This window comes from Choloepus didactylus, chromosome 10 (genome assembly GCF_015220235.1).
Source record: "Choloepus didactylus isolate mChoDid1 chromosome 10, mChoDid1.pri, whole genome shotgun sequence".
Lineage (NCBI taxonomy): Eukaryota > Metazoa > Chordata > Mammalia > Pilosa > Megalonychidae > Choloepus > Choloepus didactylus.
Genome location: NC_051316.1, coordinates 46,876,237 through 46,903,129, shown reverse-complemented (window position 1 = coordinate 46,903,129; position 26,893 = coordinate 46,876,237). Strand labels below are relative to the sequence as shown.

Here is a 26,893-nt window from a genome sequence, read left to right as displayed (position 1 = left end):
CAAGTGGGACACTCGTTCCCTTAGAGATTGGTGTCATCTAGGTATGTCCACTGCAAGTGCCACTTGGGACCATCCCAGTTCCATCTGGTTAACCGCTTGTGGATCCCAGGTTCTCTCTGCATATGATGAAGTTTCTGTGCATGCTCCCAGATAGAGAAACTTTCCAGAGGGTGCTGAAATATACAGTGGGTTCTGAACCAAGCCATCTCCATTTACAGTTTGAAAAAGCTTCAGGCTGGGTGTTAAGTTAAACAATCCAAAGAGTATTTAAATGCATGTGAAATGAACACAAGGCAGAAAATATCTAATCACAGGCAACAGTTCTTTTGAATATATAGAAGCATAACATAATATACTTATAAAAGAAATGTAACAATTTAATTTTGCTACTCCATAACAAATTCCTCACATTAGAGTAATTTGCTGTAAAAATAAATAGATGTTTTCCAGATGCTTACTCTGCTCTAGGCATGTCTAAAATGTAGTTATAACCAGATAGCCTCTATCTGGCTTGTTCTGATTGACAAAGCCAACTATTTTTGTTCAAATGAACTGTGGAACTTCTGTATATCAGTCCTGTGAAGTTTTAAGTAAATTTTCTGATCTCTTTTCAGGGAAGTGGACTTTAAAGACAGAAAGAACAACAACATTATCACAGATATCACTGTGGAAATAAGGAGACATCAACCACAACACAATCAGCATTGGTTGGGAGATTTGGTGCCATGTTGCTGTAGTCTATCCTGAAAGCTGCTTTATGCTCAAGTGATGTGCTTTGTGCCCTACCCTCACTACATGAAGGTCATAAGAGGAGTGGAAAGACATAGTTACTTGATCTGTAGGAGTCAAAGGCCCAATGAGAACCTAATAAACCAGGAACCCAGAATGAAACCTAAAACTAAAGACTTGCAACTCTGATGGACAGAACCTAGGAAAAACTTATCTCAAAGCAACATGCAATTTTCCATCTCAGGAGTCTCCAATACTCCTTTGGGGATAGACTGTTTCCTGAATGGCCCCTGGCAGTGTTTCTTGGCAGGATGCTTTGGCATTTTGATGTAGATAAAGCTTTGCTGTGTGGATCAGTCCTAAACATATGCCAGCAGTTGCTCCTAGCCAGTGTGACCACCAAAAATGTCCCCACTGATTACCAAACACACCTTGTGGAGGTGGCATCCATCTTTAGAGAACACTGAATGAGGTATCCTCCCACTGACCCTGGGCAAACATGATGAGCGGCACCATTAACCTGGGGAACGAAGTGCTGTGCTTGGTAACTGTGGGACCTGAGAAGTCAGAACCATGTCCCTAGTGATCTTTTAAGTTTCTGTGCTCTATATGAAGTAGGATGGGACAAAGCTTGAAAAGTAGCTTGTTCTCTCAGAGAGGTTTGTGTGTTCTTGTTTAGAACATTGTGCATGGAAGATACTAAAATTAAGATGGAGGATACTTTGGGGAGATCTGCTTGCATTAACTTCACCTCTCTGTGGTAGGGAGGAACTGGATCAAGCTCAGATGGGGCAGTTCAAGAGGAACCTGTTGATGTTGTTCATATAGCATTATTTCATGTGAAAAGGCCTGGAAGGTAAGAAGGTCACACTGATATGCTTTCATGGAGTGATCCTTTTGGAGCCATGGGCAAGACACCTATGATGGGGGGTTGAATTTCCCTTGAAAGAAATGCACCTTCCCACTGCCAAACTTTCTGGGAGAGGCTAATCTTGGGAGAAGAACTGATACCACAGAAGTGGGCGTCATGCAGCAGGCATGAGACAAGGTCTGAGTGTCCCAGATGCAGTGGCTAAGTGGGTACCTGCTACGGGGAAGAACCTGGTGGGCCCCCGTCAGTAATCTTGACAGTGGGTCTGGCCAATCAGTGCTGACAGTAACTACTCTAAATGCAGGTGCAAATCACTGTCTGGTTTATAAACTCTAATTCCTAAGACTTCAGTAGTGGTATCAAAAATTATAGCATGGGCTTACTATACTATGGGTAGTTAAGGGAAGGGCCAGTTCTAATTTTGGGAGAGGAATGGTAAGAAGTGGTGGATGACTCACAAAAGTCCCAGAAGCAGGAGCACTGGCAAGCAGCTTGATGAGGAGGCAATAAGAGGGGACATTCACACAGCAGCCTGGGAAACTGCAGAAAAAGGAGGCAGCTGGGGACTCAAAGTCATCACAATTACAGCATCAATGGGAATATGACCTTGCTTTGTATTCACCAAGAGTGAGAGCCTGGACAAGTGAATGACACAGGAATCAGCTCCAATAAGAGGACCAGAACCACCACTCTCCTCTGTAAGCACTTCTTTAGATCCTTGGTCTCTCTCCTCTGCCACATCTCCAGTGGTGTCTGGCCTCCCCAGGCTCCCGTGCCCTGCTCTGGCACTTGTCATATGACACACTTCTCTCCTCCCCGCACATTCATTGGTTAGCTTCATGTCTTCATGTATGCTCTTAGTCTGAAGGATCCCCATTATGAATTGCTATTCTCCCTCTCTATGAGGACCCTGCACAACTGTGCCCACAGAAGTGCTCAAAAAATATCTTCACTTTGATTAGGAGATTAAGGACTCTCAGTTACTGCCTCTACTTGTCCTTTCTTCTCTTCCCACATTACTATACAAACACAGGATGGAACTTGTGAATGTGTGAGAGAAAAGATATACAAAAATGGGAATGATCCCTTGAACAAGGAATCAATTTTGACCAATTAAAACTGAATAAGACCAATTCTGCTAAGTCCTAACCTATTTCAATAAAAAATTATGTTATTCCTGTGATTCTACGTCAAAATGGCCTTAAGACTAGTTGTGGCTGTCCAGTGGTTAGGTGCCGGTGGCACTTAATGGCATTTGAGTATCCCTGTAGTCCTGAGTTTGTCCATGATTCTAGGTGGTGGTGGCATTGTGATGGGATTCTATGGTTTTGCATTTCTATGGGATCAAACCAGTTCTGGCTGGTTCAAACTAGCTGTAAAGGATTTAAACTAGTGGTTCTTCCCGAATCAAACAGGCTCCCTCCTTTTTAATCTAGGTGAAACTAGTCAAACAGGTTATGACTGGCTCAAACTAGTTTAAATTGAGTTAGCCTTGCACTGACTTGTTCAGGCTAGCAAAGTGAGATTTCATCCAACGGTTCATTCTACTTGAACCAAGCCAATTCAATCTAGCTTGAACAGGGTCAACTGGTTGAAAGGCCAGGAGACCTGGTTTGAATCAACTCGATGAACATGAACATTTAAGTCACCGGTCTCCAGCTGTTAGTGATACACCTCTCAAATTTGAGGCATAATACTTAAAATATCCTTCCTCAATAGATCAGGTTTTCAAAGTTTATGATCATATATTTAAGGATATAAGCAATATTTCTCAAGACTAGGCATTAAGAACAACCTAAATGCATTATATATATATATATATATTCCAGTACACTTTGGAAATTTTTTTTCCTGTTTACAGCTGTTTAACTGCCAAGAAACACATAAGCACTGTCTGCAATGTGGCCTCAATCCACTCTCCTCTAAACTCAGGACTGGACACACAAGGTGGTGGACAACCACATGGACTGCTCAGGGCTGGGTGCCGGACTGCCCGCTGTCCCTCTGGGAGCACACAGCACCCCCTCACCTTGATCCTGCTTACTGCTTCCTGGGCCTGCATCATGCGCACATTTTTGGAAGGAGTTTTGTCTGAGAGCAGCTGGGTGGAGCCAAGGTAATTGGCAGCAAAAATGATTCCATCAATCAAGTCTTCGGGATCACATGGTCCGGGAACTGTAACACAAAGAGCCACAACAGTGAGTGAAGACACCGGGGGCATGCCAGGCAAACTCCCAACAGCGCACACATACCCCACCACCACTCCACTCCTCACCCCCTGGCAGAGGTGGGCCAGGTACGGAGACCCCTGAGCAGGTGAGTCAACCTGCTCGTCTAAGGCATCTCTAGGCCTGCCTTTACTAACCCCTAGTTTTCAAAAAGAAGGAACAATTTATTAGATTAATTTACTCGACAATTTACAGTAAGAAATGATGGGGAATATGTATTTTAGTATGAAACATAAAAGTGATAAAGGATGCTGTTTCTCCTGTTAGGCAGTGAGCTCTCAGGGGTCAGGGACTGTGACATAAACATCTTTGATTCTCTTGAATCTAGTCAGTGTCTTTCACCCAGTGGGTATCAAATAAATGTTTGCAGGGTAAATAGTTGGATGAATAGAAGGCTGTCTTACTAGAGAACATCATTTTACAGTAGTCTCTTATTACTTGCCTGCCACTCATACCCCAACCCCCCACACCCCTCCCCCATACACACCATTTTCCCCGAGAAGACAAGTTTTATAAATCAGAAAAATCAGATATTTATTTTCAAATTTCTAGATTCCTATATTAGCCTCTGATCCCAATTCTGCAGGACAGATACTATTACCCCAAAGCCAAGGTCCAAGCCATCAGCCTTGCTAAATTAGAGGCCATAATGTTCCTGGCCTCAGCCCACACAGAGATCAATTCCAATTCATTGGAATTTTGTTCTCACTGACTAGCCTTTTAATCAAAACCAAGTTTTAAATATTTAAAATGAGGGTACCTAATTCTAAGCATAATCATCTGCAAACTCTATTCAAGTTAAAAGTCAATAACTTCACAACACTCAGTAAGAAAGGCATTTGAATGCTAAAATTAAAGCATATGGATTTTCAGGGATTTGAATACCATATTTGGGGAAATTAACAAACATTTTAACCCACTGTTAAAACCTCAGGGTCTTAAATTAGATAATTTGAAATAGAAGCAACTTGTTTTTTCCCTTGGAGGGTTAATCTGAAATGAGTTTTTATTTTATCCTTAAACATCAAGTTCATCTTGAGCTTAAACAGCTGCTTCCCATGATAAACTACTTAGGGTGCAGACTTAAAATAATCTGTTCCTTTGTTCTAAAACTAAAACGGTGGTTGAAACAAAGAAATTAACGTTTTAGAAAAAGCATCCACAAAGCATCTGGGTAGTAATTAAATAAGGAAACCTATGATTTGTTTTATTCTTGGTCTGTGAGAAACAATGCTGGACTAAACCCTGAGTGGTCACAGCCAGGCTTGCCTCCATTCCATATCAGTAATCTACATTCTCTACGGCCACATGGTTCCCGCCCTGAAGCCTTTAGAAATATGGGAAGAATATAGGTTATTTACAATATGTAGTTTTCACTGTATAGCTTGGAAGCACTGGTTTAACTAAAATAATAATATGTGGACAGGTTTGTACTCACACTATACTTTATAAAAAGCATAAGACTGTCAGTCTTTTGTTAGAAGTTCGGGCGGGGGGTTGCAATTTACAGTGAAACCTAAACATTTGCCATTCATTTATTGAGGAAAAAGATCTCATCTGGGATCATTTTTAAAAATCTTCCATCTATTATTTAAAATAATAAGTGTAGAAATAAAAACAAAAATTAACCACTTTCTCCATGGGACTTCCAATATTATATATTCATCTCTGATTCAGCTCTATTCCCTGAAAACGGTCCCTTTTCAATCACAGTAAGTGTGGATGTGTAGATATGTTTAACAGCAATCCAAATCATATTTAAATGACTGTATACATGCCAAGCAGTAAAGAGACCAAAATATTGGATCTAAACATTATAAGTTTGAGATATGATTTTATGAAATTTATCCTTCAGAGAAGCTGAGTATAAAATTATATCCAAAAAGAAAGCCCTAATTTCATAAATTCATTCTAGGTTCAATAGAAGAGCATCTAGAAACATTGTTTAAAAAAACTGAAGTTATAATGGTTATAAGTCAACAAGGGCTGCAGATTTCATTTTGTCCTCTTAGAAATGTGTTTTCCCTTTTAGTAATGCCTTTTAGGTTGCTCTGTGAGTGGACAAGCACATATATTACATCTCCACTTTCATGTTAATGCTGAAACTGAAAATCTCTAGGCCTGGAGGGATAGATAATGAAGAAGGAGGGAGTGTCCAAACTTTAGAAAACTTCATAAAGTACTCTCATTGAATTTCAGAGCTTCACAAAATGATGCAGATAATTGTATGTTACTCAAGAAAGAAACCAGAGTAACAAACACAACCTATGAACTTGTCCTGGGTTTCAGGACCAGGGTTCATGAAGGTTTATGAACCCCTGCAACTCATTCTCAGATAGTGGAACATACTGACTGTTCACTCATAGGATCCAGAGGCCAGATGTGGCCTCAGAGTGATATCTGGACAGTCTCTGGCCTCCAGAAAAGTCTCCTTCAAGGACACAGCAAACTATCCTACCTGAAAAAGCACCTACCATCCTCCCTAGGAGAGCATCAGTGCCACCTCTAGCCACCAGGTACTGCTGTGAGAGTGAGAAATAGGTGCCCCATTTGGGTGGTGAAACCCCAAGCTGGGATACACAGCCTGGGCTGAGTCTTGTGCCTGCCCAACCTGCACAACCATGTATGGCAGCCCTGCTAGCCTATTGGCGACAGGGAGTTCTGGAGCCAGACCACTGTTCATAGCCTGGGTCTGCTACCTACTAATTGTGTGATCTTAGGCAAGCTTCTCCCCGTCTCAAGGCCTCAGTTTTCTTATCCATAATATAGGGTAATAATAAAATCCTTTTCACAAGATTGATGTGAGGATTCATTTTTTACATGGAAAGTACTTAGGACAGTACCTGGTAGTGAGCAAATGCTTGATAAATGTTATTAATACTAGTTCGTCTGCTTAGATGGGACTTACTGGGAAGGTCTTCCTTATAAAGAGGATCAAAATTTCTCCCTTGAAGTTCATTCCCAAATGAATTGCCCTTGGTGGATGCAACAGGTGCACTGAACTAGAAAGTAAGGAGACCTGGGTTTCAAACCCAATAGGACCATTACTAAGCTGTCTGACACTGGGTAAAGCATCCAACCTTGCCCACAGCCTCAGGCTCTCTATCAACATAGTGAGCAAAAGCAGGGAGGGGGATGTTATGAGAGGGTCAGGGCTACTGTGCTTTTAGTCCAAGATTCTAACTCTTTTAAGGCTGTGAATAGGTGACTTTGTGGCCTTCCTTTCCCACTATTGTCTTCCAGCCCAGTGCTTCACATACCCAAAAGGTTAAAAGATTCATGAATGACTCAGTGCTCAATATTTTCTCATTTCTTACCTTCAACGTAGGTTGGGAATGAGGCCAAGCTTTTTCTTGACTGTAATTAAGACAAAGAGATTTCAAAAAGGGCAAAGCATGATGAAATATTCATTAACACAACTATCCGTGTAACATGAAAAATAAATACATCATCAATGACAGTTATTAACCAGTTATCAACCATTTTTGGTTGAAGAAAATGAAATGTGGATAAAAATAAGCATTTATTATTGAAGGTTACCCGAAGCCCAGAACACTCCATTTGTATTTTAATAATCTGAAAATCCTCCATTCCATAATCACAGAGATGTCTGTCAGCTTAATAAATATCCTACAGATCAAAATCTATAATCAGTGACAGCAATAAAAAAGCACAATTCATATTCTTAAGAATCTGAATTTCCAAGTGAAAAACTGCCGAACAGTGAAAATACCAACAATACGATCACATGTAGAAATTAAGAATTCCGATAGAGAAGTAAATCAGTTCAGTAGATTTTTTAGGTCTTTGCATCAGTGATCTCTCACGGTTAAGAACATTCACTAGATTTTTAAAAAAATCTCTTCCTTTCATCTCTTACTGATTTATCATAGTTGAAAAATTCCATTATCTAAATCACCATTGTGTGTTACCTTAAAATAAAGACACAACAAACAAAGAAGTTAAAAACCCTGGAATTTCTTACATTAGTATCATCTTGCAGAAAAGGTCAGCTTCTAACACCACTGTTGGAAGTGGATAAAATGAGCTGGAAACATCCTAGAACCTAACTGGATGGTAATTTAAATGCTTGTTCTCAAAGGAGCAACATTTACCATCTGGCTCCTCTCAGCAGCACAGAAGAAACTCTGAGAGGGACAAAAGTGGGGAATTCATTTTTGCTTCACTAGTAATAGAAGTAAAAGAATTTGTGGTTGATAGGTCTGGAGAGGGTGACGTGAGCATTGTGGGAGACCAGAGAGCTAAGACAAGAGTCCCTAAAATAGCCAAGCATTATCCTCAGTAAGACTGAAGATTTTCATTACTGAGGATCTACCAGGTATAAGGTGATGATTTTAATATGGCCCACTTGGAGAAAAGAGTACCTACTATGGTATAGCTGCTCAATTGGTTGATTTGAATTGATGGTATACTCTGGGGTGCCTGGTAGGCTAGGAGATGAAGGGCCCTTGACAAAGGCTGGGATGTCATGGGAAGTGACCCCATACCATCCCTCTTTATACAGTGCTCTTTACTTGGAAGATGGGAGTGGCAAAGGGATTAGTTAATACTTGCAGAGTTCTAAAAATAGCAGTGTTAACTTTATGTGAGAAACTGGGGGCGGTTGAAAAAAACTAATTTTAAAAATTTCACCCAATTCAGAAAAATGACAAAAATTTAACACTAATCACACAATACATCACAGAGGGCAACTCAACAGCGAACCTGCCACAGATGTGTTTGCTGGAATGGAAAGGCTCCTCACATCAAAGTGAGGAGGTTTCTTGTCTCAAAAGGATCAGCCATAAGAAACTGAAGAGACAAATCCAGAAATGAAAGTCTCCTGGCTGCTAATGCGTTTACAGAAAAATGCAAACCAAGGAAAAACCAAGGTATGTGGATAGGAGGAAAGAGAACTCCAATTTCAAGTCCTTTACATTAATTTTACTTTCCCTTTTCTAAAGTGAGAAGACTGGCCTAGTTAAGTACCAACAGCCAAGTCTGTCTAATTCTGGTTGGTTTGAAGAAAACAAAAATAACTTCATGATATACAGATGAAAGTAGGTTCTTCATAAGGGTCACAGATGTTTAAATTATTATTCTCCCAGCACACAAATGCAAAACGTTAATAATAGAGAAAATTGTGCATGTGATTGTAGGTATACGGGAACAAAAAAAAGTTTAGCAGTACATGAAAGGTATATGGAAACTCTGTACCATTTGAGCATCTTTTCTATAAGCTTGAGATTATTTCAAAATAAAAAGTTTAAAAGAAAATTATTATTCCCCAGTTAACTCTCTTCCCCACCCCCAGTAGCATGTGTCTGATGCAAAGAGAATTTACTCTATTCAATGAAAATGGCTTAGCCTCCAGGTATATCCAAGAAGTCAATTCACATTTTCTTGGGCTATCAGGATACTTTTTGGAATGTTAATATCAAGGACAGTGTTCATATTATAGCAAAAGCTACAAAAAAAATAATTACTTTAGCTATAGCTCTAAAAGCTGCCATTTTATTTAGAACCACAATGGAGGGCATTTGGTACATTCACTTATTCTCTATTCATAAGCTCATGACTGGCTTTCTTTGGTTGCTAGGATACTAAATTTTTAAAAAAATAGAATTTTGCAACATGAAAGAATCTCTATTGCAGAGAAAGAGGATTTGCATCATTATTTCTAAGGATATGCAGAAACATGCACCAAGTCGTGTAGGAACTGAGAAACTAATAAATATGCCTTGCTTATTAGAGCTGATGCATAATCAAATGCTGAATATTCAGATGTCTGATTAGCCCTTTGTTTTCTCTCATGTGTACTGACATGAACATCAGCTGACCCTTAACATTCAAGAATTAATAAATGAACTCTCATTCAAGAAAGCTAACAACTGCAATCTTTGGGATGTTCCAGGGGGTCACACAAACTGTGTGCCGAGTCTGGAGGCCTAACAACTGGAATAAGGACAAACAATCCACCTTGTCCATGCAGACTGACCCCGCAAGCACCTTCCAGTCCAGGGGCAGTACAGCCTGGTGGTGAAGAGCCTGGGCCCACAGGAGCTCTGGATTCAAATCCTGGCTCACCCTCTTGTGAGCTCTATGACTTCAGGTAAATTACTCAGTCTCTCAACTTCCCCCACTAACAAATGAAGACAATAATTCCTACTCACAGAACGATTTTAATGATTAAATAGGATACCATCTGTGATTTGTTCAGTGTGGTGCCTGAAACACTGTGAATTCTCAAGAAATGGTAACCTTTATTACTGTAATGATTATGGCAGCTGTCAATTCTTTTCTTCTTGCTATTTGTTCTCACCCATCATGTGCAGTGAATAAAGTAAGAAGCAAAGCTGTGAGATGGTGTAGTCCAGGAGAAATGAAACACACACACAGTATTCCAATGGCCCAGGGTCTGAGGATCAAGACTAGGGGAGAACAAAGTACATTTCTAATCTAAACTCTAATGATGGTGTCATTTCAGAGAAGGTCTTCCTATGTCTGCTTGGTTTAATGTGATTAATAATAAGGAAAGAATATGCTTCTCCCACACATCAGTATTTTACGGCAAATGCATGTGTATTCCGTGATAACTTAAGAGTAAATTTTACCCAAGTTTCCCTTCAGAAGCAATCTGCCATTCAGGTTAAAATGGAGATTGCTTTCTTCCACCTCATTTAGCATAAATAATTAGCAAAAGGAGGGAAAAGGAGAAAATCGCTCATTATGTGGTTTACCTCTTTAATGCATATCCTCAGTGTTGATTAGGCGACATCTATATTTAGAGCCAGCTGAGCCCACACATAGATTATGATGCAGGCAGACATTTATCTGATGCTGTTTCATAGATAGGTGTGGGTGGCCTTAAGACTTGGTGTAAAAGGACAGTGGGTACTGGAGAAGGCTGCGCTCCCCTCAGGGAAAAACATTTGCCATTTTCCAGCCCCAGAAACCTCAGTAGGAGCAAGCAGCATCTTCATGCTTCATCCTCTCTGTAGGAGCTTGGTCTCCTCCACAAGCAGTGTGGCCAAATGATTGGGACGCTTTACAGCTGCATTATCCACTCACCCCTAGTCACATGTGGCTATTTAAATTTAAATTAATTAAAATTAAGTTAAATTAAAAATTCAGTTCTGTGATTCCTCCAGCCATATCCAAGGACTTGAAAGGCGCATGTTAGTGACTACCTACTGGATGGTACAGAAATAGAACATTTCCAACACTGCAGAAAGTTCTCTTGAACAGCACAGCTTTAGAAAATGAAAAGGAGTGTTCATCACATGGGTTGCTTGGACAACAGGTGTAACCTGGAAATAGCCCAGACAGATCAGAACATGCAGCCACCCTGTTCATATGAAGGTATTTCATGCAGGCCTGAGATAAATGGGTTTTTAAGACACCAATCATTTTTCCAAACCACACAGCAACTGCAAATCCATGGTATTGGAAGACACGTAATGTCATGAACAAGGACGCTAGTACACAGAGTTTTTAATGTCCCATTTTCAAGATGTCCAGACTTTCTGTGAGGATGGGAATGTTCTATAAACTGCCCTGTCCAAAGCATAGCCACTAGCCATATGTGGGTACTGAGCATTTGAAATGTGGATAGTGTTACTGAGGAACTGAATCTTTCATTTTGTTTACTAATTTAAATGTAAATAGACACCAGTGGCTAATGGCTACCAAACCACACAATGTGGCTTTAATTAATGAATTCCACACTGGAGAGGAGCAATTAGAAACACTTCCCCCAGGCTAACTTGGGTCAGAAGCTCTGGGAAGCTGGAGAAGCATAAATCAGTATTAGAACATAGCAAAATGGGTTGCTGACTTTGAAAACAAAATGGTACCCTACCTCTTTATTTGTGGAGGCCTCCGCAGGGTCGCTGGGGTGGTGGGGTATATTTGAGGACTCTGCGCCCAGGGGTGAGGAGCTGCCGGGAGATGGAGACTAGAACACAGCAAGGGAATAAATATGAGTGAGAATCCAAGGTACTCAGTTAGCACCCTGGCCGCAGCAAGAAACAGGGGAGAGAAGAAAAGTGGGACACAACTGAACCAACATTTCAACTGAGACAACTGTTCTAGAAAAGAATGCCCACTGTACACAAAATGCCTGGGGTTTTCAAGCTTTCTCTTCAATTCCTGCCATGTTTTCAAAGGAGCTCTTGTAGCTCAGGTTTTGTTGTTGGCTTTTTTTTTTCTTCTTTAGGCCAACCTTTCAATGAAAATACAGAAAAAGTTGGATATCAAATATAAAGCCCTAGATAAATAAAGCTAATTGTGTTACACAAAATGCCCTTAAAATTTTTTTCTTATTGTAAGATACAAATACTTTGGGTACCAAATGTCTTAGAAATTCACATTTCAACTCCATCTGGATGGCAAAGCAAACATTAATATAACTATTTCTAAAGATTTGGCTTGGACTGATTTTTTTAAAACTTAATTTTACTGAGATTGTTCACATACAATTATCCAATGATCCAATGTGTACAATCAATTGCCCATGGTACCATCATTATACAACTGTGCATCCATCACCACAATTAATTTGTTTTCCAATTTTTAGAACATTTTCATTACTCCAGAAAAGAAAGAAAAACAAAAAAGAAAACTCAGTTCCTCCCATACCCCTAACCACCCCCCCTCCATTATTGACTCATAGTATTGGTATAGTACATTTGTTATTGTTGATGAATGTTAAAATACTGCTAATTGTAGTACATAGTTCGCAATAGGTATATATTTTCCCCTATATACCCCTTTATTAATAGCTTCTAGTTATAGTGTCATACATCTGTTCTAGTTCATGAAAGAGATTTCTAATATTTGCACAGTTATCACGGACATTTTCTACCTCAAGATTCACTGTATTATACATTCCCATCTTTTAACCTCCAACTTTCATTATGGTGACATATGTGACTCTAAGCTTCCCCTTTCCACCTCATTCACACACCATTCAGCACTGTTATTTTCAGAATAGCATGCTACCGTCACCTTTATTTCCAAACACTTAGGCTCAATCTAGTTGAACATTCTGTTCATAATAAGCAACTGCTCCCCATTCTTTAGCCTCATTCTATATCCTGTTAACTTATATTTCATGTGTATATATTTACATATTATATTAGTTCATATCAGTGAGACCATGCAAAATTTGTCCTTATGTGTCTGACTTATTTTACTCAATGTAGTGCCCTCGCTCTCTTTGTCTCTGCACCTGGGTACAAAGCAAATTGGAGAAACACTTTAGGGAAGCTGATTTGGGAAAATTTCCCTGCTTTCTTCCAGAATAGTAAACCATCTTTCCTCTTCAGCTGGCTTCAGTGTGACTTCTACTAGCTGCATCGAGCAACAGACCCATATTTGGGAAGTGTCCCTTCTTCAGTTTGGTGACCATGAACGGATGAAAACTTCAGAGTGACTTGCTGCTCATTGGGCTCCTGGACCCCTGAGTTTGTACAGATTTGTTAAAATGTGAAACATTGGAGAGGCGGGGCAAGATGGCGGAGTGGTGAGGAGCAGAATTTCGTCTCTCCCCTAGAGCAGCTGGCAATTACCCAAGAACTATATGAAACAGTGTTTGCGGGGTCTCCAGTAACCAGTCACACATTGGACACAAGTTTGGAATTGGAGGAAAAGCTGAGATTGCAGCGAACATTGTAAGTTCCCCAGACCAGGGGTCTGGCACCCCTCCCCACCCAGACCTCACAGACTGTCTTGCAGCCGGCTCCCTGAAAGGGGGGAAAAAAAACCCAAAAAACAGCAATCTGCTGAGGGCAAGAAGGGAGGCTCAACCCAGCCTCAACTGCAGAATTAATTAACAGATTAATTAACTTTGGGAGCTGGGGTGCTAAAGAAGGGCTGGGCTCCGAGAAGTGCGGGCACGTAAAAGCAGGCACCGATTCCCAGACTCCAAAAAAGCCATTTTTTTTTCCCCTACATTTTGTCCCTTCTGGCTTCTCACTGATCCCTTATCTTTTTGCATTTCAATAGCCCCCAGCAGGGGTGGAACTAAAGTGGTTGGAGAGTAATTATCAGACAATAGCCCAAAGCATATCTTTAAATGCTCTATTTTGACACCAACAAAACTTCCAGGCTGGGGAAAGACTTTTAAAAGAGACCTTTTTTTTTTTTTTTTCCTTTTTTTCTTTATTTCTTTTCTACTTTTTTTTTTTTTTTAATCTAAAAGTAATATATGTGGTTATTTTCTGTCAGAGAGCCCAGGTTGAGGGACTGGGCTGGGCTTGGGGGAGACAGAGTACCCAGGTGTCTTTGAATTCCGTATTCACTACTGAAGGCCTCCACCCCCGTCTTTAATTGTTTAATTGGCAACTCAGGCTGACCAAGGAATCTGCCTGGAGTGGCCCCAAAGAGGAGAGAGGAGAAGGGAATAGTGCCCCTGAGAGACAACTGGAGTTCTGAGGACTGGGAGAGTGGAGGGAGGTCCAGCTCAACTGGCAGTCCTCCTCCTGGGAATTCAGACCCAGGGGCTGGAATTCAGATTCCAACTTCAGTCAGCCACGCCCCTGACAGGATCAGAGTCACCAGGAGAACTAAAGGCTCCATACCTCCTTACACTGGTGGGGGAGCTGTGGGCTGGCCAGCGCCACCTGCTGGACAGGAGAGGAAAAGCACCAATTCTAAAGGCCTCATGGGAGGGTCTCATTCTCAGGAAAACTCCATACCCTCCCAATGAGACCTGGGCCTCACTAGACTGGGAAAATCTGACTAGGGTCGACCATATCTGAGGAGACCCACTCACAAAAAGGTTACATAGAGGCAGAGCAAGAAACAGAAAAAACAAGAGGGGAAAAATTCTGATCAACTAAATAGAACCTAAGTTAGAGGTCTAGAATAAGTTGAACTGAATAACAGAGGCCAGAGAACAAAGCCAACCAACAAGAAAACCACTAGGTAAAAGACAGAAAACAAGCTCCAAAATAAACTAATCAAGAAAATCAGATGCCTAGACAACTTAAGATAACAAGCCATACCAGGAAACACGAAAACATGGACCAGCCAAAGGAACAAACTAATAGCTCAGCTGAGACACAGGAGTGGAGGCAACTAATGCTAAATAAATTTGATGAAATGAAGGAAGATATAGCAAAAGAGCTGAAGGATATAAAGAAGACATTGACTGACCATAAAGAAGAATTCATAAACTTAAAAAAACAAATGGCAGAACTCATGGGAATGAAGGCCACAATGGAGGAGATGAAAACCACAATGGAGGGACCCAACAGTAGATTTGAACAGGCAGAAGAAAGGATCAGTGAACTGGAAGACAGGTCATTCGAATTCATACACACAAAAGAACAGATGGTGAAAAAAAATGGAAAAATATGAGCAGGGTCTTAGGGAGCTGAGTGACAACATGAAACGCACAAATATACGTGTTATGGGTATCCCAGAAGGAGAAGAGAGGGGAAAAGGGGCAGAAAGAGTAATAGAAGACATATTCACTGAAAATTTCCCAACTCTTATAAAAGACAGAAAATTAGAGATTCAAGAAGTACAACGTACCCCAAATAGAATAGATCCCAATAGACCTACTCCAAGACACTTACTGGTCAGATTGTCCAATGTCAAAGACAAAGAGAGGATTCTGAAAGCAGCAAGAAAAAAGCAATCCATCACATACAAGGGAAGGTCAATAAGACTATGTACAGATTTCTCTGCAGAAACCATGGAGGCAAGAAGACAGTGGCATGATATATTTAAGATACTGAAAGAGAAAAACTGCCAACCAAGAATTCTATTTCCAGCAAAACTTTCCTTCAAAAATGAGGGAGAGATTAAAACATTTTCAGACAAACAGACACTGAGAGAGTTTGTGAATAAGAGACCGGCACTACAAGAAATACTAAAGGGAGTGCTACAGGCTGATAGGAAAAGACAGGAGAGAGAGAGTTGGAGAAGAGTGCAGAAATGAAGATTATCAGGAAAGGTAAAAGGAGAGGAAAAAATAAGATATGACATATAAATTCCAAAAAACAAAATGGTAGTAGAAAGTACTGTCCTTACAGTAATAACACTAAATGTAAATGGATTAAACTCCCCAATAAAAAGACACAGACTGGCAGAATGGATTAAAAAACAGGACCCATCTATATGCTGTCTACAAGAAACTCACTTTAGACACAAGGACAAACATAGACTGAAAGTGAAAGGTTGGAAAAAGATATTTCATGCAAACAACAACCAGAAAAAAGCAGGAGTAGCTATATTAATATCAGACAAGTTAGACTTCAAAAGCGAAACAATTAAAAGAGACAAAGAAGGACACTATATGTTAATAAAAGGGTCAATTCATCAAGAAAACATAACAGTCATAAATATTTATGCATCAATGTAGTGCCCTCAAGGTTTCTTCATCAAACGTTTTTTTTTTCCAAGACGGTTTTCTTCACCCACCATACTTTCCGTCCTCAGTAAACAATCGATGGTTCCCCATATACTTACATATTTATGTATTCACCACCATCACCACTATCTATATAAGGACATCTCCTTTTCTTTCACAAAGAAGGAGAAATAGTCAAAGAGGGTAGAGAGACAAAAGAAAAAGAAAGGGGAAAAAATGACAGCTAAAAAGCAATGAAAGAGAAGACAGAATTAAACCAAAGTAGAATAAAAGTGTTAGGCAACATCACCAAGAGTCCCATACCCCTCCCTTATGTCCCCCTCTTATAGGCATTTAACTTTGGTATATTGCCTTTGCTACATGAAAGGAAGCATAATACAAAGTTTCTGTTAACTACAGTCTCTAGTTGGCATTGATTGTATTTTTCCCCCAATACCACCCTATTTTTAACACCTTGCAAGGTTGACATTCATTTGTTCTCCCTCATGTAAAAACACATTTGTACCTTTTATCACAATTGTTGAGCACTCTAGATTTCACTGAATTATACAGTCCTAGTCTTTATCTTTCATTTTTCATTCTGGTGTCCCACATGCTCCTAACCTTCCTCTTTCAACCATACTCACACTCATCTTTCTTCAGTGTACTGCCATTGCTGTGCTACCATCACCCAAAATTGTGTTCCAAACCTCTCACTCCTGTCTCTTTCCATCTGTCTGCAGTGTTCCCTTTAGGATTTCCTGTACCACAGGTGTCTTTTGCACAAATTCTCTCACTGTCTGTTTGTCAAAGAATATTTTAAACTCTCCCTCATATTTGAAGGACGGTTTTGCTGGATGTAGGATTCTTGGTTGGTGGTTTTTCACTTTCAGTATCTTAAATATATCACACCACTTCCTTCTTGCCTCCATGGTTTCAACTGAGAAATCTGCACATAGTCTTATCAAGCTTCCTTTGTATGTGATGGATTGCTTTTGTCTTGCTGCTTTCAGGATTCTCTCTTTGTCTTTGACGTTAGATAATCTGATTATTAAGTGTCTTGGCGTAGGCCTTTTCAGATCTGTTCTGTTTGCAGTATGCTGTACTTCTTGGATCTGTAATTTTATGTCTTTCATAAGACATGGGAAATTTTTATTGACTATTTCCTCTACTATTGCTTCTGCCCCCTTTTCCCTTCTCTTCTCCTTCTGGGACACCCATGACACATATATTCATGCATTTCATGTTGTCGTTCAGTTCCTGGAGACGTTGCTCATATCTTTCCATTCTGTTCCCTATCTGTTCTTTTGTGTATAGGCTTTTAGGTGTCTTGTTCTCCAGTTCCTGAGTGTTTTCTTCTGCCTCTTGAGATCTGCTGTTGTATGTCTCCATTGTGTTTTTCATCTCCTGTGTTGTGCCTTTCATTTCCATAGATTCTCAACTTGTTTTTTCAAACTTTCAATTTCTACCTGATGTTCACCCAGTGTTTTCTTTATAGCCTTTGTCTCTTTAATTATATCTTCCCCGAATTCATTGATTTGTTTTATTTGGTTTAACATATCTCTTTGAAAATATTTAATAGACTGTTTCATTATAAAGTGAAACAATATCTCAACTGTATCTTGATTGAGGTGTAAGTCTGTTCCTTTGACTAAGCCATATCTTTGTTTTTCCTAGTATAGATTGTATAGTTTTCTGTTGTCTAGGCATCTGGTTTCCTTGGTTACCCTAGTCAGACCAGAACGGATAAGGTCTCAGAATTGGGTTATACTCAAGGTGTATTTTAGAGGAATGACAGTCTTTCCCATGAGGTTTCCAGTCGCTGTGCTTTTCCTAACCTGCCCAGCAGCTGGCACCTGTCAGCCCGTCACTCCTGACTGGTTTAAGGAGGTGTGGCCTCCTTAATTTCTGTTTTGGCTGTTTCCCCCAGGCTCTTGGGTCTGGTTCTGAAGGGAAAGCTGGGTGCCACCTTCTTACTCTTAAGAAAGATACACCCCCCCCCTAGAGAGTTATCATCTGCATTTGAATAGTCTCACTGACTCTATTATCTCCATCCCTGTCTGGGTCAGAGCACTGCAAATTGAAAATGGCTGTAGCTCTCTCTTCTGAGTTCTCATGTTGAAAGAGAGAAAAAGGGACAGATATCCCCCTTTTGGAGCCAGTACACGGCCCCCCAATTTCACTCATTGGCCAGAGGTTACACCCAGTCTTCCGGGATCCTCCTACCAGGACAGATGAGTCTTCTGGTTCTTTAAGGTCAATCGTCACTAAAAAGCCTCTGTCTGCTTGTTTGGGGGGCTGTAGCTTGTATTCAGCAGTCCACATTTGTTAATTAAAACCCCGCTTGGAGCTCAGCTAAGCTATATTCACTTGCTTGGAGAGCACTGCTCTCTACCACTAAGCAAGGTTTTGCATCTCAGCCTGCTGTGGGGGAGGGGGCTCTCGGAGCAGTTCCAAAGCTTTTACTTACAGATTCTATGCTGCAATCTCAGGCATTCCTCCAATCCAGGTTGGTGTACGATGTGTGGACAGTCATAGTTGTTCCCCAGAAGTTATTCCAGATTATTTACTAGTTGTTCCTTGTTGTTTATTAGTTGTTCCAGGGGACTGACTAAATTCCACTCCTCTCTATGCCACCATCCTGCCCCTCCTCCTAGGATTGATTTTGATGATCTGAAAACACACCACTTGTATTTTCCTAGTCAGTTCTGAGACTAAATATTTTGTCTGGTTTAATCCATTGCTCATTAAAAATTCAGAGAAATTCCAGCATCTGAGGAACCAGTTACCTTAGAATAGTTTAAAAAAAACCCTTGTCAAATGTTATATTTGAAAGTAAGGCTTAGATAAAACAGTTTTGGGAGATGTGGTCCCCACAGGTGTGGTGTTGCCTCAGCTGGAGGGCTCGGACTCCTTGCCTAGGACAGAGCATGTAGCTCCAGACCAGAGCCTGGCACACAGCAAGGGCTCCAAAAAATCTGCTGATCAAATGACAAAATAAATTAAGAAGGCGGAGATGGGACTAACACAGGCTCTGAAAACTCTCCTCAACAGACAACTTGAACATTCCTGTATGCTCCTGAAATGTCAGGAGCTGAAGGAAATCTTTGGGCCAGCCACGAGGGATGTTTAAGAATGTAGCTATTATCTTCTGAGAGAAGGAATGAACTGCCTCACAGTTTGTTGGTGATGTTTCACAGAGAGCATAAAACACAGAGACAAACCACAGAAGGGTCTATCCTCTGAGGTCATATGGGGAATGTGAGATAGGAGAGGTAAGCCCTGGGCAAAGGAAGAAAAAACACTAGTATTTGCTTGAATCTGTGTCTGATCTCTTGGGGACTGACCCCCTGGGGAAGCTGAGGCATAGAGACATCAGTAAAATACCTCTGAAACAATGGTGCTGAGGAGAGAAGGGAGTATACCAATACACAAAGGGGTCCTCAGTGAGCACTGCATGAAATCATAAAAAAGTAAATTTTTCCCAAAAAGTCAGCCTAACTGGAAATACAAAAGGAGCCAAAAGAAGAAGAAAACGAAGATGATGTAATGAAAATGCAAGTTGTGTGGTCCCGGCCTATTGCTGTGAGGCCTGGATTTGTTTCCTGTGAACCCACATACCTGATTCTGAGCAGGGAGGTGAGGATCAATGAGATGCTTAAATATGCACACACATTTATAAATTAAGACACTGTGCAGTGAAGTGCCACAGACACAAAGTACCCCAAGCCTCACAGCCCTTTGTCACATTAAAGTAGCACTGAACGCCTTTAAAAAGAAACACACAGAACTTTTCACTGGGCACCATGGAGAGTTGGTGGCTACTTGGGCCTACATAAAATTAATGTAGCAAAGTCTTCCTGAGAATTTAATGTCTTTAAATTTTCCCAGTTTTTCACATCTTAAGAGCTTTCTTAGTTATTTACCTTTTTATTTCTCCCCTCAAGTGATTTTTCCTGTCACAAAGATTTTAAGGGTCTAGGATCCTGGGGAAACAAGTGCAGCTGGTTTTTCTTTAATTGCTTGGTTTGAAGACCCTGCCACACCATCATTAAAAAAAAATATTTTTCAGAAGTGTTCCACAAGCTCCTCCTTCTGTATTTTACAGTTTTCTGTTCCAAATCTTCAAAAAATGGATTCTTTGCAATGTGTGGGCACCAGGTCATCCTAGGATGATGTGAGAAGGCAGGTCATCTGGACAGTGGGCTGAGATATGCATGAGGTCAGACCCCACAGTGAGGATAAGTGGCCAGTGCTGAGTGCCATGGAATGCTGGAGAAGAGGCACAGAGGCGGCCACCAAGAGCACTGACCCATAGGGGCTCCAGCAGGCACACACCAGCCTTATCAGAGAACTCACCCCACAGATACCCGATGTTCTAGCATTCTGCATGTGAACATGTGCATTCATGTCGCCATTAATTACCTCCATCTAGAAAGTCGTCCCTTCTCCAACATTCAATGCTGAAGTCAAAAGCATTCATCTTGCTGAAGCCTCCTCTGACTCTTTCCACAGAATTGTCCATTCTGCCCTGCCGAGGGCCTGTGGCCTGCTTTGTTCCTATCTGTTTATGTGTATGCCTTCTCCTCCTCCCCGACCCCAGGCTTAGGCAGCAGGGACCCCGATGCATTCATCTTTGTAATCCAAGTGTCTTGTATACAGTAGGTACTCATTAAATGTTATCTGAATGAATTATTTCAATGTAGTTTTCAGTTTTACCATGTTTTCCAACTTGCAGGAGAACTAACTGCCCAACACTTTCTTTCATTATCTTTTAGTGGTCAATGGTAAGCCCTTTTCTGATGTAGCATTTCTACACTGTTAGGTGTAGAACATTAAATCTGCAGACTGAATTACAGAAATGGTCTTTACTGTGAATACTCTAACCTAAGCTCCAGCAAAGCTCTTTCAAAGCAAAAAGCTGTTCAAAATGAGAAAGGACACCATTTGGTGGAAACCTACTTATCACTGTACACCACTGTCAACAAAGTCAAGGACAGACAGACAGCTTCCGAACAGACACAGCCTCCAAAAAGCCTAAACAAAGGTGTCAGTATTCAACTCATCTCAAATGTCTGCTTTAAAAGCCTTTTGCCACTTACCTTCAACCTTGATATGTTCTTCAAAGTAGGAAAAAAAATCAAGTTGGATAATACTTTTTACTTTCAAAGAATGTCTTGGAGGCAATATTTAGTTAATGAAATATGACAGAAAAAGTAAAAATTTTTGTTATGTATTTCTGGGTCTGGAGGCTCATACCTCTGGGGTTACTAGATGGATATTCATTTTTAAGCAAATGAGACCAAGGGTAAGAAGCAAATATGGGATGAGGAATTCCCAAAGTTAAGGACTGCACAGGGACAGCACAGGGACATCTATCTAGGAGGTATGTTCAAAGATGACTCATCAATGTCTCCCTGTTGTGTGTCATAAAAAGTCTCTTTAAACTCAACAACTTATCTTCCACAGATTCTTGAAACTATAATCTAAATTTTACTGCCACAGCACTGGAGTTCCACAAAGAAGAGCTCTAAGCTTTGACTTAGATTCTGCAATGCCTGGCAGGAGGTGGATAGTCCCATCCAGTGGCAGGGGAACCAGAAGTTGCCCTAAGGATGCAAAAGCATCCTGAGAAAAAGCTAATCATTTTAATTCTGACTGAACATCTTCTAGGGGCAAACACAGTATTGGTGGTGGTGGCCTGAGACAGACAATAGTTCAAGGAATGTTCTGGCTGTGCCTGTAGGGGAGAAAAGCAACATGGGGATCATTATTATTCATTTATTCCCTCAACAGACATTTCAGTGCCTACCTGTGTTCCTAACACTGGGCCAGGAAACGAAGAGGAAGGAGACACGGTCCTGTCCTTTACACCTTTCTAGATAATGTGAGGGAGGCAGATATGTACAGGTAGAGCCTTGGTGGGTGGCTAGGATATTAATCTGCACAGGAAGATACAGAGTTAGGAGTGGTCAATTCCACAGGAGAGAAGGGGTGTGTTGCAGGCAATGCTTCATGGGGAAGGTGATGCTTCGGCTGAATCCTGAAAATTATGCAGGTATTCATGCAGTAGGATGGACACAGAAGGGGCAGAGGTACTGGAAGCAGAGGCAGGGAGGTGGACATCACAACTCTGCCCGAGCGATGAGATGAGGTGAAGAGCAGGGCAGGGAGTAATCGCCAGAGCATGTGTGCCCTGCAGAGGGTGAGAGAGGATGATGCACAGCTCCAACTCTCTGCCTAACAAGAAGCACAATATAGGCATCTAATAACCCTTTCCTAAGTTGACCTGGAAGATTTAAAGGATTGAGGGAATGAGTTTTCACTCTCACTCCTCTTTGCCTTAATCCTCCTTCACCCTTGGAAATCTGCAAGAAGAGAAGATTACAATCTGGAAAAGCTAACAGGATGATGATAACACCCCAAAACTAATGGTAAAGGGCCCCGTGGCTCTTTCCAAATGGACAATGAACAAGATTCCTTCCAGAAATGCCTAAGGACTGAGGCAGGACTTCTGAGAGCAAAGCTGTAATTTGAAGAGTTGTACAGAGGTCTTGCAAGATTTTTGGAGAAATTCTAATCAAAAGACAGAAAAAGTGAGTTTTACCTGGATCATTCATTCAATTATTTATTTGATGTTGAAGGGCTGACAACGTCTGAGTAAGCCTGGATCCCTGCCTTTCCCCATGGAGCTCCTGATCTGGCAGGGAGACAGATTTACAGACAAAGACAGGGTATCCTCTGCAACAGTGCTCACTGGCTGAGTCCTTGTAGGAAAACAAAAGTGGTAATAACACAGTCACTAAAGAGCCGAAGACTTACCATGCAGTGCCCACCCTGATAGTCCTCGTCCCAAACACTGGTATCTGCCCTGCCAATGTCTCTGTCAGCTGGTGTCCTGTCACTGTTGGGACCATCTGGCATTGCAACGCCAAAAAAAAAAAAAGAAAGAAAGAAAAAGAAAAGGCAAATGGACTGCAGATATTGCAAATATTACAAAAATAAATAAATAAAAACCCAACAACACAGAATTTCATAAAATTGAAGAAGACAATATTGGAAATCTGCTCAAACCAGCCACTGACAATTGAGGAGCTGGTGGAATTATACCAGCAAACAATCAAGAAAAGGGGAAAGGATGATAATGTTTAAGATGCTTCAAAAGAGAATGATTGGAATGTCAAACGATTAAGAGAGGACCCTTGGGAAAACTGAGCCAACCCTTAAATATTTTTGCTGAAATGGCCCTCTTTATGATTGAAATCATGCTGCAAAAGTCCTATGTGAATTGAAGAAAGTTATCATCCTATTGCGTGATTCAGTAACTTAAAATTACAACTCCCCAAATCAACACTTCATTTTCTAAGAATTAGCACACAGTTGGAATTATAAATACATGTTGTTAACTAAAAGATAAACTAAGCTTATGTTTATAATTTTTAGTATTTTTTTCCAAGGTGAAGTCCTAATCAGATACCTCCTCCCCATCCCCCCACCCCTAATATTTACTTTGACAGTTTGGCACTCATTTTAAGCAGCCTTGTAAAATACAATTACGTAGGGATTCTTCGAGCTCCTCCTGTGGTTAAAATGTGACACGACAGTTGCTGTAAGAGGCAGGAACAGAGAGCCCCAGAGCAGACAGGGAGGAGAGACCCAAACTGCCCTAAACTGGGTCAGGAAAGGCCTCCCAGGAGGAAACGCAGATTCCTTTCCTATGCAGTGCTGGCCACGTGGAAGGCCCTGGAACAAAGACTGTTGGTTGACTGAAGTAAAATTCAATCAATACTTAAGACATTGGGTCTGATCTTGGTGACCTGGCTTTCCAACATTAGGTACCATTTCCAAAAGCATAGTGTGACTACAGGGAACACAAGTTACATTTAGTTACATTTCTCCCTCAAAAAAGACTGATTTTTAGACTGTGGCAGAACAAGTAAAATTGTAACTTAACGTTTCAGGACAGAAAAGTAGTTAACTAACTGTTCAGGTTCCAGTGTCTGGCAGACTAGAGTCTGAATTCTGGCTCCACCGCTTCAGGCTCTGTGACCCTCGGGGCGCCGACCCTCTCTGATCCTCCCAGGGCTGCTTGGTGATAATGTACACAGGGGTTAGCTCAGTGCCTGGGCACGTACAAAGTACTCAACTTATGTGTGAATATATATATATACACATATACACACACACACATAAATACATATATATATATATTTTCCCCCCAGTGTTTACAGTATCCTTTCCTTGTTAGGAAGAACACTGTAGATTGTCCACTACTCCTAATACCTTCCTCCCACCAAGCTTCTTCTTCATTAAGTGAACCCGAATTTTATGCAGGTATTCAATCTTTTTCACCATGACCCAGGGTAAGATATCAATCCCCAGCTTCAAGGGCATATACTCATAAGATGATCAGTATACTGACATTCCTCTGGTGACTCTTACTGATCTAGGGGTGGGCACATACTCTAAACTGGCTTCATGGTGGGGAAAATCAGCTCCTTCTACCTCTTTCCTGAAATGGGAAGCACGTGGACTCAGTAATTACAGGCATTCATTCATGAGAATGACCAGATATAGGATGCTTCCAATTCTGAGAGGCAGAGGGGAGCGATGGAAAGAACCTGGGTCCCTGACAACATCACTGACCTTCTGACTGTACCAAGCCTGAAGCCCACCCTATGGTCCGGATAATAAATTTTGTTGGTGAATAAGAAGGCTCTAATGAGGAGGTTTCTCTGTTACTTTCAGGCAAAAAATATTCTATTACTCAACAACATTTGACCAGTCTTTTATATTTCCAACAGTTACAAAAATTATCTCAACCCTCTGGGAGAGTCTTCACAAGGACAACACACACCCAAGGAGTGCTTTCTCCATCTCATCTTATTGACTTCCTTATTAAAAATTTATTCATGGATAAAATTAAAAAGTAAGCAGAAGGCTCTATAAAATCACAACAAAGAAACTCTAATTCATAAGCCCCACAACTCTATCGGGAAGAAAAGGTATTACTGACTATGACTGGGGGTGGAATGGGGATATATGCAACTGCTGTGTGCAATTCCTGACATGTCTTCTGTCTCCTGCACAAGAAAGCATTTCAGAATATGAGGTTTGAAAGTGACACCATTATACTGATTGCTTTACAAGAGCATCACGTGCATATGCTGATTCTCTTGTGTGATTTACAACACAGCTCAAACTCAAAGACCATGGAGAAAGATTCTGGCTGGCCCTAGCCAAACTTGACTAGTCCCAGAACACATGCCCTTTCCTCTAAGAAGACTTGGTGACAAAATTTCAGTACAATGAATGACAGAAGAAAACAATTCTTTAGAAATTATCGTTTTACAAAATCTAGGTGGGACTGAATTATTTAGAAACTACACACATGTGGAATACGGTTTTACTTTTCTTTTTTAAGTCAACAAGCAGTCAATACACTGCCTGAGACCAAGGCACGAAGAGCTCATGAATCTTATTCACCAAAGACCTCTTGCTAAGCACCTACTTTCAGTTTAAACACATTTTTAATAAACCCTGAGCAAATCTTTCCTCAATTCAAAATCTTCAGTGGTTCCTTTTTGCTTGTAGAATAAATTCTAGACTCCTTATGTTGGCATTTAAGACACACTATGGTTTCCCCTAATTCCTTTCTTTTTTTTTCCCTCCAGCCCTTACTCTCTACAGTCAAGCCAAACTGAACTACTTTCTGTTCCCTGTGTATAACCTGTGCATTTGGCACTCAGTGCCTTTTGTATGCTCTTCTCTGAACTCCACAAGTCCATGAGCCTTCAAAGGCCTCTTGCAAATGTTATCTCTTTCATGAAGTCTTCCCTGATTCTCTTAGGTGCAAGGAGTCTCCTTCCTGTGAGAACACCTGGTATTTTATCTGTGCCATTCTTATGGCACATTACTTTCTCCCTTGCATTTTATAAAAACATATCATAGGATAATTATAATATTGTAGTATTTTACTAAGTACCATGAAGGCCTGGTTTATGATTAATTGACATGTTTTTCCTCCAAGTGCCTAATAAAGGACTCCCCACTCTAAAATATAACAGGAGTTTAGTAAATATGTTCAATACATGGAAGGATGATGAACACCAGTCCTCTTGTATCAGAGGAAAAAGGAAACAAAAATAGGTTTATCCACAGAATACGTTCTGAACACACGCAGCATTGCATTTGTGGACATATGTGGTTTTATGTACCCATATGCAACTAAGGATTCTCTTCACTGATCCTTGATTGTGATCTGTGTGCCTCCTTTTTCTGGCAGACATTGTTTGCAAATGGTGTGTCCCTAAATGATCATAATAGTATCGCGGATACAGTGGGAACAAGTGTTCTCAAAGCTGAGACTGTAATTGAGTATTTGAGCATTCCATTCCTTTCCAGCAGGAGCATTCTGGTTCCATTCTATTTTCTAAACGGAATTTCAACGATGTAGTTACCTAGGGCAACATCTGCTCTAATTCTTCCAGTAAACTTCAGTTTTGAAGACTGAGGGGCTTTCAGTTCCAGCATCCCCTAATAGCTTTTCACTATGCTTGTTGGTTTAGTTTACTTTATCCCTCTTCTCAAATAAGTGTACACTTTTTTCTCACTGATCTAAGCTGTTTTAAATTTACCTTATTCCATGTTATAACTATAAAACACCCAAATCTATGATTAGTTTTTCCTTGCCCCCAAGATATG

At 40.7% G+C, this 26,893-nt stretch overlaps 1 protein-coding gene across 4 annotated transcripts in view; it reads right to left on the bottom strand.

The window, feature by feature from the left end:
• APBA1 (amyloid beta precursor protein binding family A member 1) overlaps nucleotides 1-26,893 on the bottom strand; it is a 242,624-nt gene that overhangs the window by 39,051 nt on the left and 176,680 nt on the right. For all 4 annotated transcript variants that reach the window (XM_037797984.1, XM_037797987.1, XM_037797986.1 and 1 more), the window contains exons 3-5: nucleotides 11,690-11,785; nucleotides 7,146-7,185; nucleotides 3,630-3,775 (exon numbers count right to left, since the gene is read on the bottom strand). In XM_037797984.1, the coding sequence (XP_037653912.1) occupies nucleotides 3,630-3,775; nucleotides 7,146-7,185; nucleotides 11,690-11,785 (282 nt within the window). The remainder of the gene's footprint in view (nucleotides 1-3,629; nucleotides 3,776-7,145; nucleotides 7,186-11,689; nucleotides 11,786-26,893) is intronic.